Raw genomic sequence first — 19,103 nt, forward strand, 5'->3', positions numbered from 1 at the left:
ATGCTCCCACTATGACAGTCAAAGGGGAAACTGGGGGAATCAGAGGCTTCACGGGTCCCATTTCATGCATACATGGTGACACATGTTCATTGAGGGTGAGCATGGGTAGAATGACTACACTATTTACAGTTGAAATTATTATGATTACTCGCTGTTTCTATTTCTTTACTGAGATCAGGGCTGTGCCAGGTAAAGCCACTCTCCTTCTTGATCTTCATTCCTCTGTTATCAGGAGCACACAGGCAGAGCGGGGACTCAATGCACTCAGGACCTGCTACCTCAAGGAGTGAAAAAAAAGCCCCAGGACTCTGCAGGATTCTGGCAAGGCCCCTCATCTTCCATCCCTCATCCCACCAGGGCCCGCAGCCTCACTTCCACCTTCTGCCTTGAGATCACCAGGCTAGTCTCTTCATGCCTTTTATTTCCACGTCCTTCAGTTGCTTTAGGAAGACCAGGCTTCCGAGGGTCTTCCCTAACTCTTCAGACCCCAATCTCATGCTCTCTGTGGAATGTCAGGCAAGAACCACCACCCAGCCCACATCAGCCCCCTCCCCTACCTGACTTCCCTCCATAGTACTTCTCACTACAGACAGCATTTTTATGATTTACGGGATCTGTCTTCCACCACTGGAGTCTGAGCTCTACAAAGGCTGGCCTTTGTCTGTTTTCTTCACAATGCATCCCCCCACCTAGAGTAGAGGCCAGTATATGATATGGTGGGCTTTCAATAAATGTTTATCAAATCAGTGAATCAAATGGACTTTGATGACTCTTCAAGATCTTTTAAAAAGACCCTCACTCGGGGCAAGCGTCCTTCGGAAGCCCCATGCCACATGCCAGCCTCCCTTGTATAACAAACCAGCCCAAGCCTGCACTGGAATGCTTGCATCCATGTGGTATAAGAATTATACACCGTGGACTCACTGACAAATAGCAGCCCCAGGCTCCACAGTCTGCCTTGCATGAGATATAAAGTGGGATGACTCATCCGACTATGATCATACGCTTGCTCCTCCAAAAACGGGCAAATGCCAAGTCCTGAACTTAATCCTGTCTTTCAGGGCAAGCTACTCTGAGATCCATTCCCAAACTGTAGTTACATAGCACAAAAAGAAAGAAAGAAAGTGAGGGAGAGAAACAAGGAAAGAGAAAGAAAGAAAGAGATTTGTTTCATAATAATATGATCCAGCACATTCTGCCAGCCAAGAGTCTTTGCTTGCTCCCCAAATGTGGGGTCCACGGGGAAGAGAAGGATGTGCTGGGTCCCCAGTGGTTAGCCTCCTCCTCTTGGAGCAAATGGTCTCACATATGAGGCTCTGAACCATCTCTGGAGGCAGAGTCCGTCAAGATCTTCTATCATCATACAAAGCTGCCCAAACTTTGCCAGGGCAGTGGGCGATGCTGCCTGGCAGAGCACATGCCCAAGTTAGTACTGGAGGATTCCTCCCCCACCATGGATTCTAATTTTAAAAGCAGTTAAAGAAAGAGGCAGGGAAGGGAGGAGCTGAGGGAGCCGAGAGATGGAAAGTACAGCAGTGTTCGCTTACCGGTAAATGATGCCCTTGCTCTGCAAGAAGAACAGACCGATGGCAATTTCTGCAGCGTAAAATCTGAAATTAAAAAAAAAAAAAACAATGGAGAAACTCAAGGACACCATATGCCCGGCAACTCTCAGAATTCAATACAATATTGAACTGGGTGTAGGGCATGAATGTCTCACCATGGATGGTCAACCACACAGCTCATAAAACAAAGTATGGGAGTCTAGACGGATGAACAGGGTTTAGAGAGCTATGAGGCTGCTTTAAGGACCAAATGGGGTGGGCAGAGGTTCAGCAACTTTTTAGTGGGGAGGAAGCCACAGGATATGATGAACTGGCTAGAGAAGGATTGTTTCAGATGACAACAAGTTAAAATATCTCAATGACAATACCTAACATCTGTTGAAGGCTTACCATTAACCTTGTATCATTTCAGGTTATTATCTGATTAAATCTTAACAATAACCTTATAAGGTAGTGGCTCTGTGGTAAAGAATATGCCTGCCAATGCAAGAGACAGGTTCAATCCCTGGGTTGGGAAGATCCCCTGGAGAAGGAAATGGCAACCCACTCCAGTATTCTTGCCTGGGAAATCCCACAGACAGAGGAGCCAGGTGGGCTACAATCCATGGGGGCACAAAAAAGTCAGACACAACTGAGTGACTCAATAGCAATGAGGTGCTACAATTACCTCCCTGTTCCTCAAATGAGGAAACTGAGGCTTAGTGACAGGAAATACCCTGACCAAGTTACACAGCTAATAAATAGCACAGCCAGAATTGGAAACAGCATCTGGCTGAAGTGTTAGCTTTTCAGTTTCAAAATCTAAGAGAGAGATTTGGGGAGAACCAGAAAGCCCAGTTGTAAAGGTTGGGCAGGGCTTTGGGGAACTCTGTAAAGTGTCCTGACAATGTCTCATATGATAATGGAATAAAGGTCAGTGGTCAATTAGATGTTAGAAGTCCTTTTACTTCTAAGCAGCCCATTAGAATTGTACCAAGACACACAAATGGCATGACCTGGAAGCATGGGAATGGTAACCCGCCCAGAATCAGTGCTCGTGTTCTGGGCTGGGGGGAGGAGAGCGGGCAAGGCTGAGCTGCACGGGCGCCAGGAGACCTCTGCAAGGACAGGATGGGGCCCTGGGTGAGCCCTAGGGGCTTTCTGGAGGGACAGTAGGAGCCCAACAACCTCCCTAGGAGAGGTTAGCACTGCTGATCCCGTGACTTGCCACGCTCCCATTCACCAACCGCAGGGAGACCCAGGATGAAATGTGTGTTCCAGACAAAAGAGACTGGCTGCCTTGTGTGCTGAAGGTGATGGAATGGACTCAGCAGGGGAAACAGATTTCCAAAAATCCAGAGTCAGTCTCCCCACTCCAAGAGCCACAGAGTGTAGTCACTATGCAGCTTGAGCTTTCATCTCCCTGGAATGAGGACAGCTAAGATGGAGCAAGAACGTGAGCAGGGAAGATCTGGGTCAGAACTCTGGGTCTGCCTCACACGAGCTCTGTGACTGTGAGCAAGTCTCTAAAATCTCTGAGCCTGGCACATGGTAAGCTCTCAACCAATATGCGCAAAGGAAAACTCAAAACCTACAACGACACTCCCCAAGGAATTTTTAGGGCTTTCCTTAAGCGCCAGGGGCAAAACGTGGAGGTCAAGAAATAGCTGTGGTTTTCAAGCTTCCAGCTCTTAGCGGGTGTTAAGCAAGAAACAAGTAGCCCATCTCAGCAGAACACCCTCTGTCCCGGCCACGCATTTCTCTTAAAGAAGAAGCCCAAGATATTTAAAATTCTTATTTGGCTAAAAACCCAAAGGAACTAACCACCCACTCATTCATCCCAAGGGAAAAAGCACAGCGCCACTTACACGGCGTGAGGCTCCTTGAACCGGCCCACTTGCTGGATGTGGTACATGAGGTCACCGCCGTTCACATACTCCATCACGAAGTACAGGCGATCCTGGGAGGAGACAGCAAAGAGCAAAGTCAGCCTTCTGGAGTTTCTTGGGCCCCAGATGGAGAGCAGGTAATAGCTGAGATTTATGATCCAAACCCCCAGGACTCAACGACAGGGCAGGTGCCTTGAGTCCCCAAATGGAGCATTTGTGCCATTGAAAGTACACAAGTGAACACAGGGAGAACGTGACATTTTTTAAAAAATCTTTTTGTTTATTTGGCTGTGCTGGTCTTTAGTTGTGGCATGCAAACTCTTAGAGGCAGCATGTGGGATCTAGTTCCCCAGTCAGGGATCAAACCCAGGCCCCTCAAATTAACAGCGCAGAGTCTTAGCCACTGGACCATCAGAAAAGTCTCTGAAATTAAAGAAAAAAAGAATAACACTGGGCTTCCCTGGTGATTCAGTGGCAAAGAATCCGCTTGCCAGTGCAGGAGATACAAGTTCAATTCCTGATCCATGAAGATCCCACATGCCACAGAGCAACTCAGCCCACGCGCCACAACTACCGAGCCTGTGCTCTACCGCCCTGGAGCCGCAACAAGAGAGGCCACCGCAATGAGAAGCTCACACACAGCAACTAGACAGCAGCCCCCACTCACCGCAACCAGGGAAAAGCCCGTGCAGCAGTGAAGACCCAGCACGGTAAAAAAAAATAAATAATTAGGAAAAAATTAATAACGCTAAATTTACTCTCGTTTGTCCTGGAAAATACAATCAGCACATCAGCCTTGCGACTTAATGGCCATCATTTCAGAGAAAGCTAATTTTAATAAAGGGTGAAGACCACTAAGTGAACAATCGTATGACAGGTAACAGGCAGCCGTGGGAGCCAGCCTCCACGCCGCGCCGCCTCCGGTGGTTTTCACTGCCGATGCTCACTTCCTGGTGTCGTCCCTTCCCTCTACGAACTGGACTGACTTCTGTAACCCACAGGATACTGTAAAAATCCTGTGTGTGGCTTCCAGACTGGTCATGTTGTGAAATATGTGTTTGGGTTTTATTTATATGTTGAGGTGGTTGGGTTGCCAATTTAAAAGACGGATTTACTGTCAAAAGTCATGAAGTGACTATTGTGCGGGGCTGTTAGACCAGGAGCGGAGTTAGTAGAGAAGTGGTGTGGAGGGCAAAGGGTCCCTATGAAATCAATACAGGATTTCAAGTCTCTCGCCATCCCTTATTGGCTGTGTAACTGCTGTTACTTAACCTCTCAAACCTCCAGCTTTATCTCTACCATGATTCACCTGTCCTATAGAGTAGATACATATATAAAGCATTCAAACATGAGGACAAGGGGGTAACAGAGGTTGAGATGGTCAGATAGCATCATCAACTCAATGGACATGAGTTTGAACAAACTCCAGAAGGTAGTGAAGGACAGGGAAACCTGGCGTGCTGCAGTCTACGGGGTTGCAAAGAGTCAGACACAATTGAGCAACTGAACAACAACATAATGATGGCCATACAGCAAAGGTTTAATCTACCATTAAAAAACAAAATCTTCCTTACAGTGCACGGAACTTTGTCTTATACGTAACAGTCATATGTGCATTTGTCAAATGTATACTGAGTGTACAATAATTAGAATAACAGCCATTCAATAAAGCTACCACCTTGTGAGCATTTGCTATGTGACAAAGCGCTTTATATATTTTATCTCTTTTATCTCTCTAAACAATTCAATGTGACAAGGACTACCATTTCTGGCAGGATTTGAACCTGGGCAGGTTGGTTTCTAAACCTGTAACCTCTTATTATACAGCTTCCTGTGCAAGGTTCTCACCCATACATTGCATGGATGTGTGGGTGTGTTCTTCCGTCTGGGAGCTCTCTGTCCAGGGGAGAAGGGAGGGGATATAGAAATCCAGCCATGTGTCAAAAAAGCTGGCAGACCACAAGGGAGGGGTATGGGTTAATCAATTATTTTTGAACTATTGTAGGACTTTCTCACCCCGACGCTACTTCACCCTCTCAACATCTCTAATGAGAGACAGAATTATCACTTCTGTTCTAAGTGTCCAAGGCATATGAGATTTGCAAAAAGGTCACTTACAAGTTAGTGGCAGAGTGGAGACAGTCAGCCAGAACTGCCGACACCCAGCCCCTGGTTCTTAGGGGTTTTTTTTTTTGATAGAAAACAAGCCTAAAAATAGCATCTGTCTTTGCTACATGTTGAAGAGAACCAAAACACTTGCTTTTAAAAATTATTTTTAAAACTAGCAGATGGCATCGGCCACAGAGAGAGAAGTAAGTGAGGGAGAGATTTCAGGAGCTTGCTTTCTGCTTGAAAGAACTCAACTTGCCCCCGCCCCCCAAACTCATTAGTTAGAATCCCAACATCAGGGAGAGAACTCCAGGGTGGATAATGCCATGTTCTGTGGTCTGTTTCTACCTCAAACTGTATGTGGGGCCACCCTGAGATCTGTCGTCTCTGAACTGTATCGAGTGTGGTGTTGGCACACCGGCGCTTCAGCTATTAAACGTTACAGCTGGCATCTTGCTGTCCTTTCATTTTCCGAGCAAATACTTAATGATGCCCACTGTATGCCAGGCTCTCCTACTGCCAGAAATGCTGCTGTGAATGATCCACGGTGCCCGACAATAAGGATTCCCCAGGCAAGTGGGGAGACCAGATAAATTTCCAAATAGCAACATTTCCTAAATGGGGAGGGAGATAATTTTAGGTGGGCTATGGATGCATATGGTTTTACCTTTATAGTTCCGTGTTTATTTTGACGCGTACTGTGAAAAAAAGATCACTAGCACTTGAAGCCCCTGATTTTACAGCTACTGATGTGAAGAGCCGACGCACTGGAAAAGACCCTGATGCTGGGAAAGACTGAGGGCAGAAGGAGAAGGGGGCGACAGAGGATGAGATGGTTGGATGGCCTCATTGACTCAATGGACATGAGTCTGAGCAAACTCCAGGAGATGGTGAAGGACAGGAAGGCCTGGGGTGTGCAGTCTATGGGGTCGCAAAGAGTCAGACATGACTCAGCAACCGAACAACATCAACAACACTTCTGGCAAGGGAGAGTAAAGTGCATGGAGTTATAAAAGGAGAGTCAAGCAAGGCAGGGTGGGGCCAGCCACCCAAACTTCAGTCTTCTCACTTTAAGATCTTTACAGAGTATATCATCTAACTCATTTACTAAAAGTTACTTATTTTAAAATATTTTTTCATTAACTCACCTTTTTTTTTTTCACTTAAACACAGTTACTTAAAAATTTTAAAACTTCATATCAAATTCACAAATGGAGAGTCACTGTTTCCTCTGTAAAAAAAATAAATGCCTACCTGGACTCTGTTGACTCTACACTATAACCAGTCTGCTTTTGGTACATCAATCCCTTAAATGTCTTATTTTAGAAACAAACGTCCCTGTACCACCAAGTTCATCTCCCACTCCAGAGCAAGGAAGATTCGTTTTAGAAAACACTGCCAAGGGCGACCTAGAGCCCATCCTGAGCAGGGAAGTGAACTTTTTAGAACTTTAACTGAACATTTATTTTTGTAAGTCACAGTATCAGGAGTTAAAGGAACAAAATTGATAAGATGCAGGTCTTGCCTTCAGAGAATTCAGAATCTTGGTTAAGACAAATACATGACTAACTCAAACCATCATCTCAAGTACGATGTGTTCAGAGAAACTGCACGACAGGTAGAGAGAGCGAGCTCTGGGGACTTCAGCTCATGAAATGGCCTTCAACCAACACCTCTAATTCTAGCATAATTATTTCCCCCCATAGATAGTTTGCACAGTTGTGTGATCCAATGGGCTGAAGCCCACCAGACTCCTCTGTCCAGGGAATCCTCCAGGCAAAAAAACCAGAATTGGTAGCCATTCCCTTCTTCAGGGGATCTGCCCAACTCAGGGATTGAACCTGGGTATCCTGCATTTTAGGCAGATTCTTTACCATCTGAGCCACCTGGGAAGCCCATTCCCGCCCCCCCCGCCCCGCACCCCCCCAATAATGCCCTAAAATTTGACTTTGTTCTCCTACTGTTTCTATAAAATTAATCCAAAGTTTTAAAGATCTTTCTCCTAGTCACGTGCAGTGGGTTTGGATCAGGACCTATCTGCTGGCATCTCCTACGTGGACATTAGAAAGTATGTACTGAGTCTGGACTCCAAGTCCGGCTTGGCTCCTGCTACTTGCTCTGTTTTCCAAAGAGGACTTGTCACAGCTCAAAACATCAACTCTCACTGCTCTAGGCTGATGAATCTTGACTTCGGTTTCTACCCTCTCCCTTTCTCCTGAGCTCCAGTCAGCTCCAGCTGGCTACAGGACGTTTCTACGTGGGTGTTCCACCGTCAACTCCAATTAAAGGCTCCGAAAGGCAAGCTCACCATCTTTCCCCTCAAACTAGCCAGTCTGCTCAACTTTCAAAGTGTTCCTCCCTAATTGTCCTCGTTATTGTGGTGATTCTTCATTTACACACTGCCCTTGTCCCTGAAGCGTGAAACGACTCCAGTTAATTTTAAATTTCCTTTCCCCATGACCTCTCGTGTTCAATCAGTAAATAAATTAAATATCTGTCTGTCACTGCAGCGTGCAAAATGGTTGGGTAGCATTTCTCAAATTTGGCGTGTGAGTATGAGGATGATGACCGGGGACTTCCCCGGTGGTCCCGCGATTAAGACTCCACGCTCCCAATGCAGGGGGCCTGGTGGGGAAACTAGATACCACATGCCATAACTCACACCCAGGGCAGCCAAATAAAAAATAAAATCATGGTTGGACTGCATGTGCAGAGTTCACCAGGGGGGTCATGGAAAGGGCAGGGCATTTAAAGAGATAATCACTGTTCCTCTAAGTCAGCTGAAAGTGGGATGTGACATGAGGCCCATGTAACTGCCAGGAGAACACCTGCCACTTTTCATAAGGTACCCCGGACAGAGAAAGTCAGCAACATGAGCAACTCTAAGTGTGTACCCTCTCTAAGGTGAGTTGCAGTAAGTGTTAATCTATTTAATGATCTGGAGTGATTTTCCAAAGCTGGTCAGTGAATCAATCTTGCCTGTAAACTGTTCTCTTACTGTAGAGATCCATCTGTTTCTCTCAAGAAGCTGTGCAGTTAAGGGCTCTAGCTGTGGCATGAGCTTGTTTTGAGTGCAAGTCCTAGAGATCCTGCTTACTCTGACATCTTACATTAGTTACTTAAACTTCCTCTGCCTCCTTGAAGGGACAGGAACAGCTTCTCCTCCAAACAGTTTGCAAAGATGTAACAGATGATGCACACGGAGTCCATGCAAACTGGTGGAGCCTCATTCATATGCGGGTGTGACACCTTATTTCCTCTGTATTCTGTAGCCTAAGAATCACTATCATAATCATGCAATCTAATGCTCCTCTAACTGTATTTTCAGCTTTCTAAGCTTTGCCCTTCCACATAGAAAGCAAAGTTCTCAAGTTCAGTTCAGTCGCTCAGTTGTGTCTGACTCTTTGTGACCCCATGGACTGGGGCTAGGGCCATCTCTCTTCTTCCTTGGAATTCTATGGACCTTTAATTACTGAATGAATACACAAAGGTCACCATCAAGAGGGTAGAGAAGCAGGCTGTGTCCATTCCTACCCACCCCAGCTCTGTATGCCTGGGTTGCATTCCTGGATCCTTTCCTGCACTCAAGATTCTTAGATGGCTTTAGCTGCCTAAGGCCCAGACACCTATCTCTCCGGTATCCTCTCTTTGGAGACACTGAACACCCTATTTGTACTGTTAGCAGCAGGCTATGTCCTGCTCCAACCCAATTGATCTCCTTGGCCTCAAGATGCTGTCTCCCACCTGACAAGAGCACCAACTATTCCTTCCCTGTAGATACAACTCCTTCTTAAAGTTTCCTACTGAACTAGTAGTCAATTACTAGGTGATTGGACTAGGAATAAAGCAACTGACCTATGCTGAACCAATCAGATTCTCTTTCCTGAGTTTGAATTGGAATGTGGGAATTTGGCGGATAGGCAAACAGGGGCTATGGAAGCCATGTTACCATGATCAGGGAAAAACAAAGAAAGCGCGGAGAAAGAAACAGATTTAGTCTAGAAAGCCTTGAAGTTCTAGATCTTCATGAGGCTCAGATTCTGCCTTTCGGTCGTTTCTTTCCAATATTTTCTTTTTTAACAGCTAATTTGAAAGAAGGGTATTCTATTTCCTGCAACTCAACCATAGAGACTACTGCCAAGAGCTTCCTACGGCAACACCCTTACATTTAACCATATCCTTGGATACTGGTGCCAACCCAAACTTGACCCCAAATTACAAGGACCCCTTAGACACTCTCCGTGCTCAACGGACATGTCACCGGGGGCCAGCTCTACAAGCGGAACCATTCTCATCCCCTTCCCTGTCCCTTTTTGCATTCTGGGTTGACGTCCCTCCCAGCATGCCTTGCAACTGAGTTCTTGCTGGGCCACGACAGCAAATTTGGGGAGGAAGTAACTTCTGTCCTTCAATGACTCATGAAATCTAATTCTATTTAAAAAAAAACAGAAGTGCATATGTTCAATTGAAAAGAAAACATTTAAAATAGATGTTTTGCTAAGGAGACTCAACTGCCTGTGCCCACTGGCAGTTGGGAAATTGCATGAATGTGCCGGGCTGACAACTGTCCCTGGGAAACACTGCAAAAAGGCTGGAGAAAATGCAATCCTTTTGTGCCTAGGCAGCCAGGTGCCCCTACAGCACAGCTCAAAGGGGTAGCCTCATTTATTATTTGTTCTGCACTTTGTATATCATCTCTTTTAATCTTCACTTCTTATGTCACTTTAAAGATGATGAAACCAATATTCAGATCTGTTAAGTGAATTCCTGGAGGTCACACAGCCAGGAATCTCAGACCTAGATTTATTTGACTGAGAAGCTCCTACTTAACCCTTTGTACTTCTAGAAAAATTGGCCTAAACCCCATTCTCCTAAGACCAGTTCCTCTAATGAGCAATTCACTGAAAATTCAACCCCCTTCTGATGGCTTTTGCATCTGTGTATTAATGCTGAAGCTGAAGCTCCAACACTGTGGCCACCTGATCCAAAGAGCCAACTCACTGGAAAAGACCCTGGTACTGGGAAAGACTGAAGGCAGGAGGAGAAGGGGAAGACAGAGGATGAGATGGTGGGATGGCATCGCTAACTCAATGGACAAGAGTTTGAGCAAGCTCCAGAAGATGGTGAAGGATAGGGAAGCCTGGCACGCTATAGTCCATGGGATTGCAAAGATTCGGACATGACTTAGCAAGTGAACAACAATTTCAGTATTAACTTTTGCCACCTTGTGGTACATTCAACACTTTTAAGGTATTTTATCACAGACTCTCCTGAAATAATATAAATTCAAAATGAAGACAATTACCCACAGGCACCTCCCTAAATCAAATAAATGTTTTGATTTGTCTATATCTCTGATTCTTTTCCATGTGCAAATCCAATTTTAACACATTTAGAACAATCTCTTAAATAGAATTTGATATCTTACATCTTCTGTTAAATTGAGCCATGCATATTTTTCAAGGATTTAAAAAATCCAGTTGTCTAAGAATACTTCTGATGTAACTTTGCTTTTCTAAACAAGTTTTTTGAAATTAAATTTGCATCATTTTAAGGATGACAAAAACTGTTTCATACATTGGTGGGGAGTCTTTTTCCCTTTTATCTATTCTGACCAGCATCAAGATTCTTTTTCTTTTATTAAGAAGCTTTTATCTTCCAAATTCTAAGTCTGTAGCAAGAAAAACATATCAAGTCTGCAGCATGCTATACTAGATCTGTCATTTTTTTTTTAAGGTAGCTGATTCATAAAGGAATTCTGGGTCACAAGATACAAAATGACACTCCATTCGGGCTACACTGGCCTGGTCGCTGCTCCTCAAACACGCCAAGCATGTCCCTGCCTGGGGCGTTTACACTCATTCTTCCTGCTGTCTAGAACACTTTGCCCTGAGATATCCACATGCCTAGCTCCCTCATTTGCTCTGGTCTCTGCTCAAATGTCATCCTTATCAGAAACACCGCCCCTGATCATCCAATCAAAAATAGCATCTCTGTCTTCATCCATCATCTCTTGACCCCTTATTTTTTGTTATTATTGTTTATTATCTGTCTCCCCCACTCAGATGTAAATTCCAAAGGAATGGGGGACTTTTATCTCTTCTGTTCATGGATGCATCCTCCCAGTGGTGCAGCTGGGTCCTGACACATTTATGTCAACAAATAAATACTTGTTGACAGAATCAATAAGCATTAGTACTGTCTGCAGACTGGCAGTAATGATCTGACTTCCAGGGCTGCTGGCTTTAGGGATATTGGCTACTCCAGCTCAGGCTCCACCTCCAGAGCACCAATCTGGGATCAGGGGAGATGTAATTCCAGAAGGTGATGACAACCACTTTCCTGGGCTTTCCTGCTCACCTGAGCTGGGCTAATAGTCCTCTGTCTCATCTTTATGCACGGCTCCCTAAATCTGAAAATCACTCGGACCATAAAGTCTTTCCAATCATCATAATATCCTTGTGAGACAAGTGGGTGATGCTTTCCTAGTGAAATGAACACCTGAAGGGGCATTAGGTCACCTGCCACTTACCGATAGTGTCAAAAATCAAAGTGTTAGTCACTCAGTCATGTCCGACTCTCTGTGACCCCATGGATGGAAGCCCAGGCTCCTCTGTCTACGGAAGAATACTAGAGTGGGTTGCATTCCCTTCTCCAGGGGATCTTCCCGACCCAGGGGTCAAACCCAGGTCGTCTGCATTGCAGGCAGATTCTTTACCATCTGAGCCACCATGGAAACTAATGTCACTTACGGTGTAACCTGAGCCATTGCAAATTTCTGAGGGTTGGCTTCCTTTGAGGAAGCGTGAACAGTAGTATGTGCTTATGGTGTCTTTGTTAAAATCAGACATGATCATGACAGTGAAGACAATTTATAAGCTAGAAAAAGGAATCTGGACGTAAGACAGAAGCAAGCTAGCAAGGCTTCGAGGTTGAGGGTTCTAGAGTCTTACAGAGCAAATCCCAGCCTCCCATCCCCTTTTCACAGATGAGGGCACTGTGGATGACAACTGGGATTGCCATTCCCCCGCTCCCACATGGCATTGCTCAAGTTACTTCTCAGAATATCAGCATCCTTATCTCAACACTGGGGGCAGTTCCAGGGCTCACCCAGGGTGGTGTCGGAGGATAAAATGAGAGGTTATCTGTAGAGTGTTGAGTACACAGTATGACACTCACTGAACACTAACGCCAGCTGCCGCTTTTTATTGTTTTTGTCTGTTAGGGCCATTTTGGTAGCAACTCAATATAATCTATTAGAAAACACTTGGGTTCTGGGTTCAGCAGTGCTGTGTCGAGGGCAAACTACCCTCCATGTCCCATATCTTAAATCCTTTCTTTTTCAAGGTGGGATGTCAGATAAATCCTTTCACCACACGATTCTTTGTGAGGCTGGAATGAAGCAGAGTATTCACTGGCCCACATGATGGCAGATGCTCAGATGGGAGTCAGGTCCACTCCAGGGAGTGGGGGTGGAAAGTGGAGGGATGCAGGGAGCAGGGGTGGAAAGTGGAGGGATGCAGCAGGGGTGATATTTTACGGAGCAGGTGAGGGATGTGACTGGGCCCCCGCTAGAGCCCAGAGACAGGCTGGCTGCTGGCAGTTCCGCCCCAGGCGAGTCAGAAGAGGTGGGAATCGGGGAACATGCACTCAGAAGACCTCACCGTGTAGTGATGAAGTGTAAAGCCCCTTGGAGCCTGGCTGCCTGGCTTCCAATCCTGGCCCTGAAATGTACAAGCTATTATGTATGGCTTCAATGCCCTCATCTGTGAAATGGAGGTGATGCTGGGACCCATCCAGGGGCCATCATTCATATGGCTTAAGATGGCTGGACCTGTGTGTCATGTATTGTAGGCATTATTCTTGTTGTTTAGTCTCTAGGTCAAGTCCAACATTTCTGCGACCCCATAGACTGTAGCCTGCCAAGCTCCTCTGCCCAGGGGATTTCCCAAGCAAGAATACTGGAGTGGGTTGCCATTTCCTTCTCCAGAGCATCTTCCAGCCCAGGGATCAAACCCGAGTCTCCTGCTTGGCAGGCAGATTTTTTTTTTTTTTTTAACCACTGAGCCACCAAGGAAGCCCTACTGCATTATCAAATCTCTGAAATAACTTATATGCAGAGTACATCATGAGAAATGCTGGGCTGGAAGAAGCACAAGCTGGAATCAAGATTGCCAGGAGAAATATCAATAACCTCAGATACGCTGACAACACCACCCTTATGGCAGAAAGTGAAGAGGAACTCAAAAGCCTCTTGATGAAAGTGAAAGAGGAGAGTGAAAAAGTTGGCTTAAAGCTCAACATTCAGAAAACGAAGATCATGGCATCCGGTCCCATCACTTCATGGGAAATAGATGGGGAAACAGTGGAAACAGTGTCAGACTTTATTTTTCTGGGCTCCAAAATCACTGCAGATGGTGACTGAAGCCGTGAAATTAAAAGACACTTACTCCTTGGAAGGAAAGTTATGACCAACCTAGATAGCATATTAAAGAGCAGAGACATTACTTTGCCAACAAAGGTCTGTCTAGTCAAGGCCATGGTTTTTCCAGTAGTCATGTATGGATATGAGAGTTGGACTGTGAAGAAAGCTGAGAGCCGAAGAAATGATGCTTTTGAACTGTGGTGTTGGAGAAGACTCTTGAGAGTCCCTTGGACTGCAAAGAGATCCAACCAGTCCATTCTAAAGGAGATCAGTCCTGGGTGTTCTTTGGAAGGAATGATGCTAAAGCTGAAACTCCAGCACTTTGGCCACCTCATGCGAAGAGTTGACTCATTGGAAAAGACCCTGATGCTGGGAGGGATTGAGGGCAGGAGGAGAAGGGGACGACAGAGGATGAGATGGCTGGATGGCATCACCGACTCAATGGATGTGGGTTTGGGTGAACTCCGGGAGTTGGTGATGGACAGGGAGGCCTGGCATGCTGCAATTCATGGGGTCACAAAGAGTCGGACACGACTGAGTGACTGAACTGAACTGAACTGAAACTTAAAATACAAGTGCTTAGCCAAAGGAAAAAGTAAACAAAAACATTTCAATGGGGGCCTTTCACTCAGTGATGTGGTGTTGGATGTGAGATAGGAGAAGTCTTGGCTTTCCTCTCAGCTGACCCTGCTCAGCCCCCAAGGGCCTCACACTCAGCTGGCAGGAAGTGCATCTCCCTGAGCCAGGCATAACTCTGCTACTTAAAGTTAAGTACTTTTGTTTGTTTGTTTTGTTTTTTAAAATTTTGGCCACCACATGAGGCATGTGAGAAGTTACATATTTTTCCTTTAAATACAGATGGGATAACAATTTCATCTGATCCTCACCAACCGGAAAGCAACCAGTTCCATCCCCAGCCTTGCTGGATGGGGTCAGTTTTCAAGAGGAGGCCTTTCTCCCCACACAAGACTCGAATCCACTCAATTCTCTTGGCTGTTACTCTCTCTTCCCTGGCAGTTGACGGCTCATGGATATCGTGGAGGGGACCCAAGATGTTGTGCTGTTTCCATGCACGCCCAGGCCCTACTCCCCAGTTCCAGAAAGCATACTGAAATTCAAGACTCAATGTTAAAAGAAGAGCCTCAAATCCACTGTATCATGTTTAAAACAGTAAATTACAAATGAAGATACTTTACTTAATGAGTATTAACAACCAACGACCAATTTCCCCTAATCTCAACACATCCAACTGAAATTGAAAGCTTTTGCTCCAAGATAGCCCAGACTCTTCCTTGAGAACAAGGTCTCCTTCTTAGTGTATTTACCACTGAAACTGTCCTTCATCTGGTGATCTCCATGAGTCAATGTAGGAACTGCCAATGGAAAAAAGAGAAGATGTGGGAATGAGGGAATCTAGAGGTCTAAGGGTCTAGTCGTGACTTGAATGCCTCCAGGCTTTCACTCCCCAAGGTAACATTAGAGATTTGAACTTGTAAGAAGTATGTCCTTCTCCATCTCTGCCAAGTCTCGTGTGATGTGAATTGTTGCTCACTTAACATTTTTCTTTACAAAAACTCTATTAAGCAAACTTTAGTTACCTTTGGGGCATAACAGTGAACCAATTCATGAAAACTGTCAAGTAAGAGAAAAGCCTCATCTATCTATCCTGATTTCTAGATGAACTGTACCACCAGGGGACAAAGAAACAGGTGAGGGAAGTCTCTCTTTATAAAAGCATCCAACTAATAAAGAAAAAGAAATGATAGAATTAAGAAATCACCACCTCACAGTCCTTTATGAATTCATGGACCCAGACACAGAGCATCTCTGGTTGCCAACATACAAAAAGAGGGGCAACTGGACATTATGTGCCTTTGGATTAAAAAAAAAAAAAAAACAGCCACCTGGTCTTACCAAAGGGATCAAAGTTGAGTCTGGCCAAGCCTCTAGGTTCAGATACCAATTTTCAAAAAACAGGGGACAGCGGAAACAGATACGCTGGCCCTCAGACAGCAATCAGAAAAATTCAGACTGTGAAAATGTTATGGGTCAGACAGCCCAGGCTCTTTAGCAAGTAAAAGAAAGGATGGAAAGAATGGAGAAGGAAATCATTATATTAAAGACACAGCAAATTTCTACCAAGGGGAAAGAGTAAACTATCTTATCAAGGGATGATAAAACTTAAGTGATAAAACTATAGAGACAGGCAAAGAAGTCAAGCTACCATTTGCGGGGAGATGGAGATTGGGACACAGAGAAACTTCTAGAGTGGCTGCCAAAGTTCTTTCTTGACCTGGATGGTGGTATAAGGAGCTTAACTCTATAAAAACTCATTATTAAAACACTAATTGTGTGTGGTTTCTTTATATTTGTCTTATAATATCTCAAAATTTAAAAATTGAAAGACTTTATAGTGTTATCTTAAATGAAAGAAATCCGTAAAAAATATATAAAATAAAAGCAAAACAATGACTTAGAAACTGCTATTTAGGGACTTCCCTGGTGGTCCAGTGGCTATGATTCCATCCTCCCAAAGCAGGGAGTCCAGGTTCGATCCCTGGTCAGGGAACTAGATCCCACATGCCATAATTAAGAGTTCCATGCTGCAACTAAAGATCCCGCATGCCACAATAAAGACCCAGCACAGCCTAAATAAATATTTTAAAAGGAAATTGTATTCCTATGGCTGATTCATGTTGATGTATGGCAGAAACGAACACAATATTGTAAAGTAATTATTCCCCAATTAAAAATAAGTAAGTAAAAGAAACTGCTATTTGTCAAAGCTCAGAACCTGAAGCCTGGTCCCCTCTCTCTCTGTTAAAAAGGCAAGTGTTAGAAAGATGTTAATGGCCATGCTAGCACCAAATAGACAGAGAAGGTAATGGCACCCCACTCCAGTACTCTTTCGAGGAAAATCCCATGGATGGACGAGCCTGGAAGGCTGCAGTCCATGGGGTCACTGAGGGTCGGACACGACTGAGCAACTTCACTTTCACTTTTCACTTTCATGCACTGGAGAAGGAAATGGCAATCCACTCCAGTGTTCTTGCCTGGAGAATCCCAGGGACGGGGGAGCCTGGTGGGTTGCCATCTATGGGGATGCACAGAGTTGGACACGACTGAAAGGACTTAGCAGCAGCAGCAGCATCACATAGAAACATCCTCCTCAAGGTACTCAGAAGAATGTACAGTGAACTTAAAAGAACACAATTTAAAATCCGTGCAGCACCCAAAATCACCCTTCAAACTACCCAGCACCATACTGCATGGTGGTACATGCTCCACACACTAGCAAACACGACTTCCGCTCTCTGCCGGCAGCAGAGTGAAAATCTTCTTATAGCCCACTGTCACCAGCAGACCCCGACAAGAGGCTGGTGGGTCAAAGCCTCCGAAAGAAATACTGCACACATTTCCCTAGAATGTTCCCTCTCTCTTGACCTGTGGCAGGGAGATTGGGATTCGGGGCAAGGGCCCCAGCAGAAAAAACCATCCCTTCACCCAAAATGCAGATGCCCCTGTGGCATCAAGGAACAACCTAAGGACTCCTTGACTTCTCCAGATTCTGCTATCACAGCAGCTTTACATTGTTTGGTAACATCCCCGTGTCTGTCATCTTTGCTTTAAGAGGAGAAAACAGGACCTAGCTTCTCAAAAAGAGCACCTAGCTTCCTCAACTCTATAGCTCAGTACCAGTCCAGGCCAAGGCCAATGTTAAATGTCTGTGAAGTGGATAACCAACATTTATGAGTGTTTGGGGGCTTCCCAAGTGGTGCAATAGTAAAGAATCTGCCTGCCAATGTAGGAGTCATGGTTTGATCCCTAGGTCAGGAAGATCCCCTGGAGTAGAAGATAGCAACTCACTCCAGTATTCTTGCCTGGGAAATCCCATGAACAGAGGAGCCTGGGGGGCTACAGTCCATGGGGTCGCACAAGAGTCGGACACGACTGAGCAGCTGAGCAGAACACAAGAGTGTTTACCAGGTAACAAGCACCGGTGTTAAGCACGTCTCATGTGTAATCTCATTTCCTCCTCATAGCAACCTTGGATGCACCTACTTTTATCCCTTTACATATGAAGAGACTGAGGCCCAGCGGGGTTGCATGATTTTCTCAAGGCCACTCAGCCAGAAAATGACAAAGCTGAGATGTGAACCCAGGTCCCTCTGACCCCAATATGTATCAAGAAACTCTCACACTAAGGAAGGAGCCGGGTTCTGACTCTGCCCCTCTCACCACAGGTAGTTCTACTACAAGGGTACAGCCTACACTGAGAAAACCCATCCCAAACCCAGTTCCAGGTCTTTCTAGGCTGGTGGGGGACTCAGTCGAACTTAGCAGAGCACAGGACTTGGGGATGCTGGAGGAGAAAAGAAACTTTAAAGCACACACAACTTACAATAGCATCCCATCGCACACAGGAGTTGGGTTCTAAAATCAGAACGAAGGGTGCAAACTGGAGCAAGTCAAAATAATCTTGAACGTGCCCTTAAAGCATCTTTAAGACTCTAGGCCTTTGCCCTGAGAAGCTTCCAAAGCAAGAATTAACTCTTATCTCTTTGCATTTGGGCTCTGCTCTGCCTTCCTTCCCCTACTCCCACCCCCTCCACACACACAGTGTCTGGTACCTGGGAAAGGCTCATAGATGAGGCAGATGGCTGAGAAAGCTAGGTCCTATTTCTGAGAAGGTCGTGCTCTTAAAGCAAAGGAGACAGGGGGAGAGTTACCAGTCAATGCAATGGGGGATGTGACAGCAGAGCCCAGTGAGTTGAATGGGGCCCCAGATTGTGGTCTGATGGCCACAGTGGGATGGAGAGCCAGGTCTAGTGTGCACAGGGGGAAGGAAAGAGGTTGTTCGAAGGATGTCTCTCATTCTCACAGATGAAAGTAGAATCACAGTGAATAGCAGATAGTACATAGATTTCCTCTTCTTCTTAGAAGCCTGGCTCTGAGCTCATCAGCCCCTACCCAGGCTGTGCCCCCTGCCCCGGGAGTCCTATGAGGGCCATGCAACCTGCAGCATGGAATCACACATTTATCTGAAGGATCCAGAGGCCCGACCCTGACCCTGTAGGGGCACCTGTGAGGACCTCTGCCCTCATCCCCATCTGTAACTGCTGCTAGAACATCTGA

The 19,103-nt window shown here is 45.5% G+C and overlaps 1 protein-coding gene across 2 annotated transcripts in view; it reads right to left on the reverse strand.

Moving 5' to 3' along the window:
• PRKCB (protein kinase C beta) overlaps positions 1 to 19,103 on the reverse strand; it is a 374,767-nt gene that overhangs the window by 42,503 nt on the left and 313,161 nt on the right. For both annotated transcript variants that reach the window (XM_070362076.1, XM_070362075.1), the window contains exons 11-12: positions 3,413 to 3,504; positions 1,548 to 1,610 (exon numbers count right to left, since the gene is read on the reverse strand). In XM_070362076.1, coding sequence (XP_070218177.1) covers positions 1,548 to 1,610; positions 3,413 to 3,504 — 155 coding nt within the window. The remainder of the gene's footprint in view (positions 1 to 1,547; positions 1,611 to 3,412; positions 3,505 to 19,103) is intronic.

The sequence above is a fragment of the Bos mutus genome, chromosome 25 (assembly GCF_027580195.1).
Source record: "Bos mutus isolate GX-2022 chromosome 25, NWIPB_WYAK_1.1, whole genome shotgun sequence".
In the NCBI taxonomy this organism is placed as follows: domain Eukaryota; kingdom Metazoa; phylum Chordata; class Mammalia; order Artiodactyla; family Bovidae; genus Bos; species Bos mutus.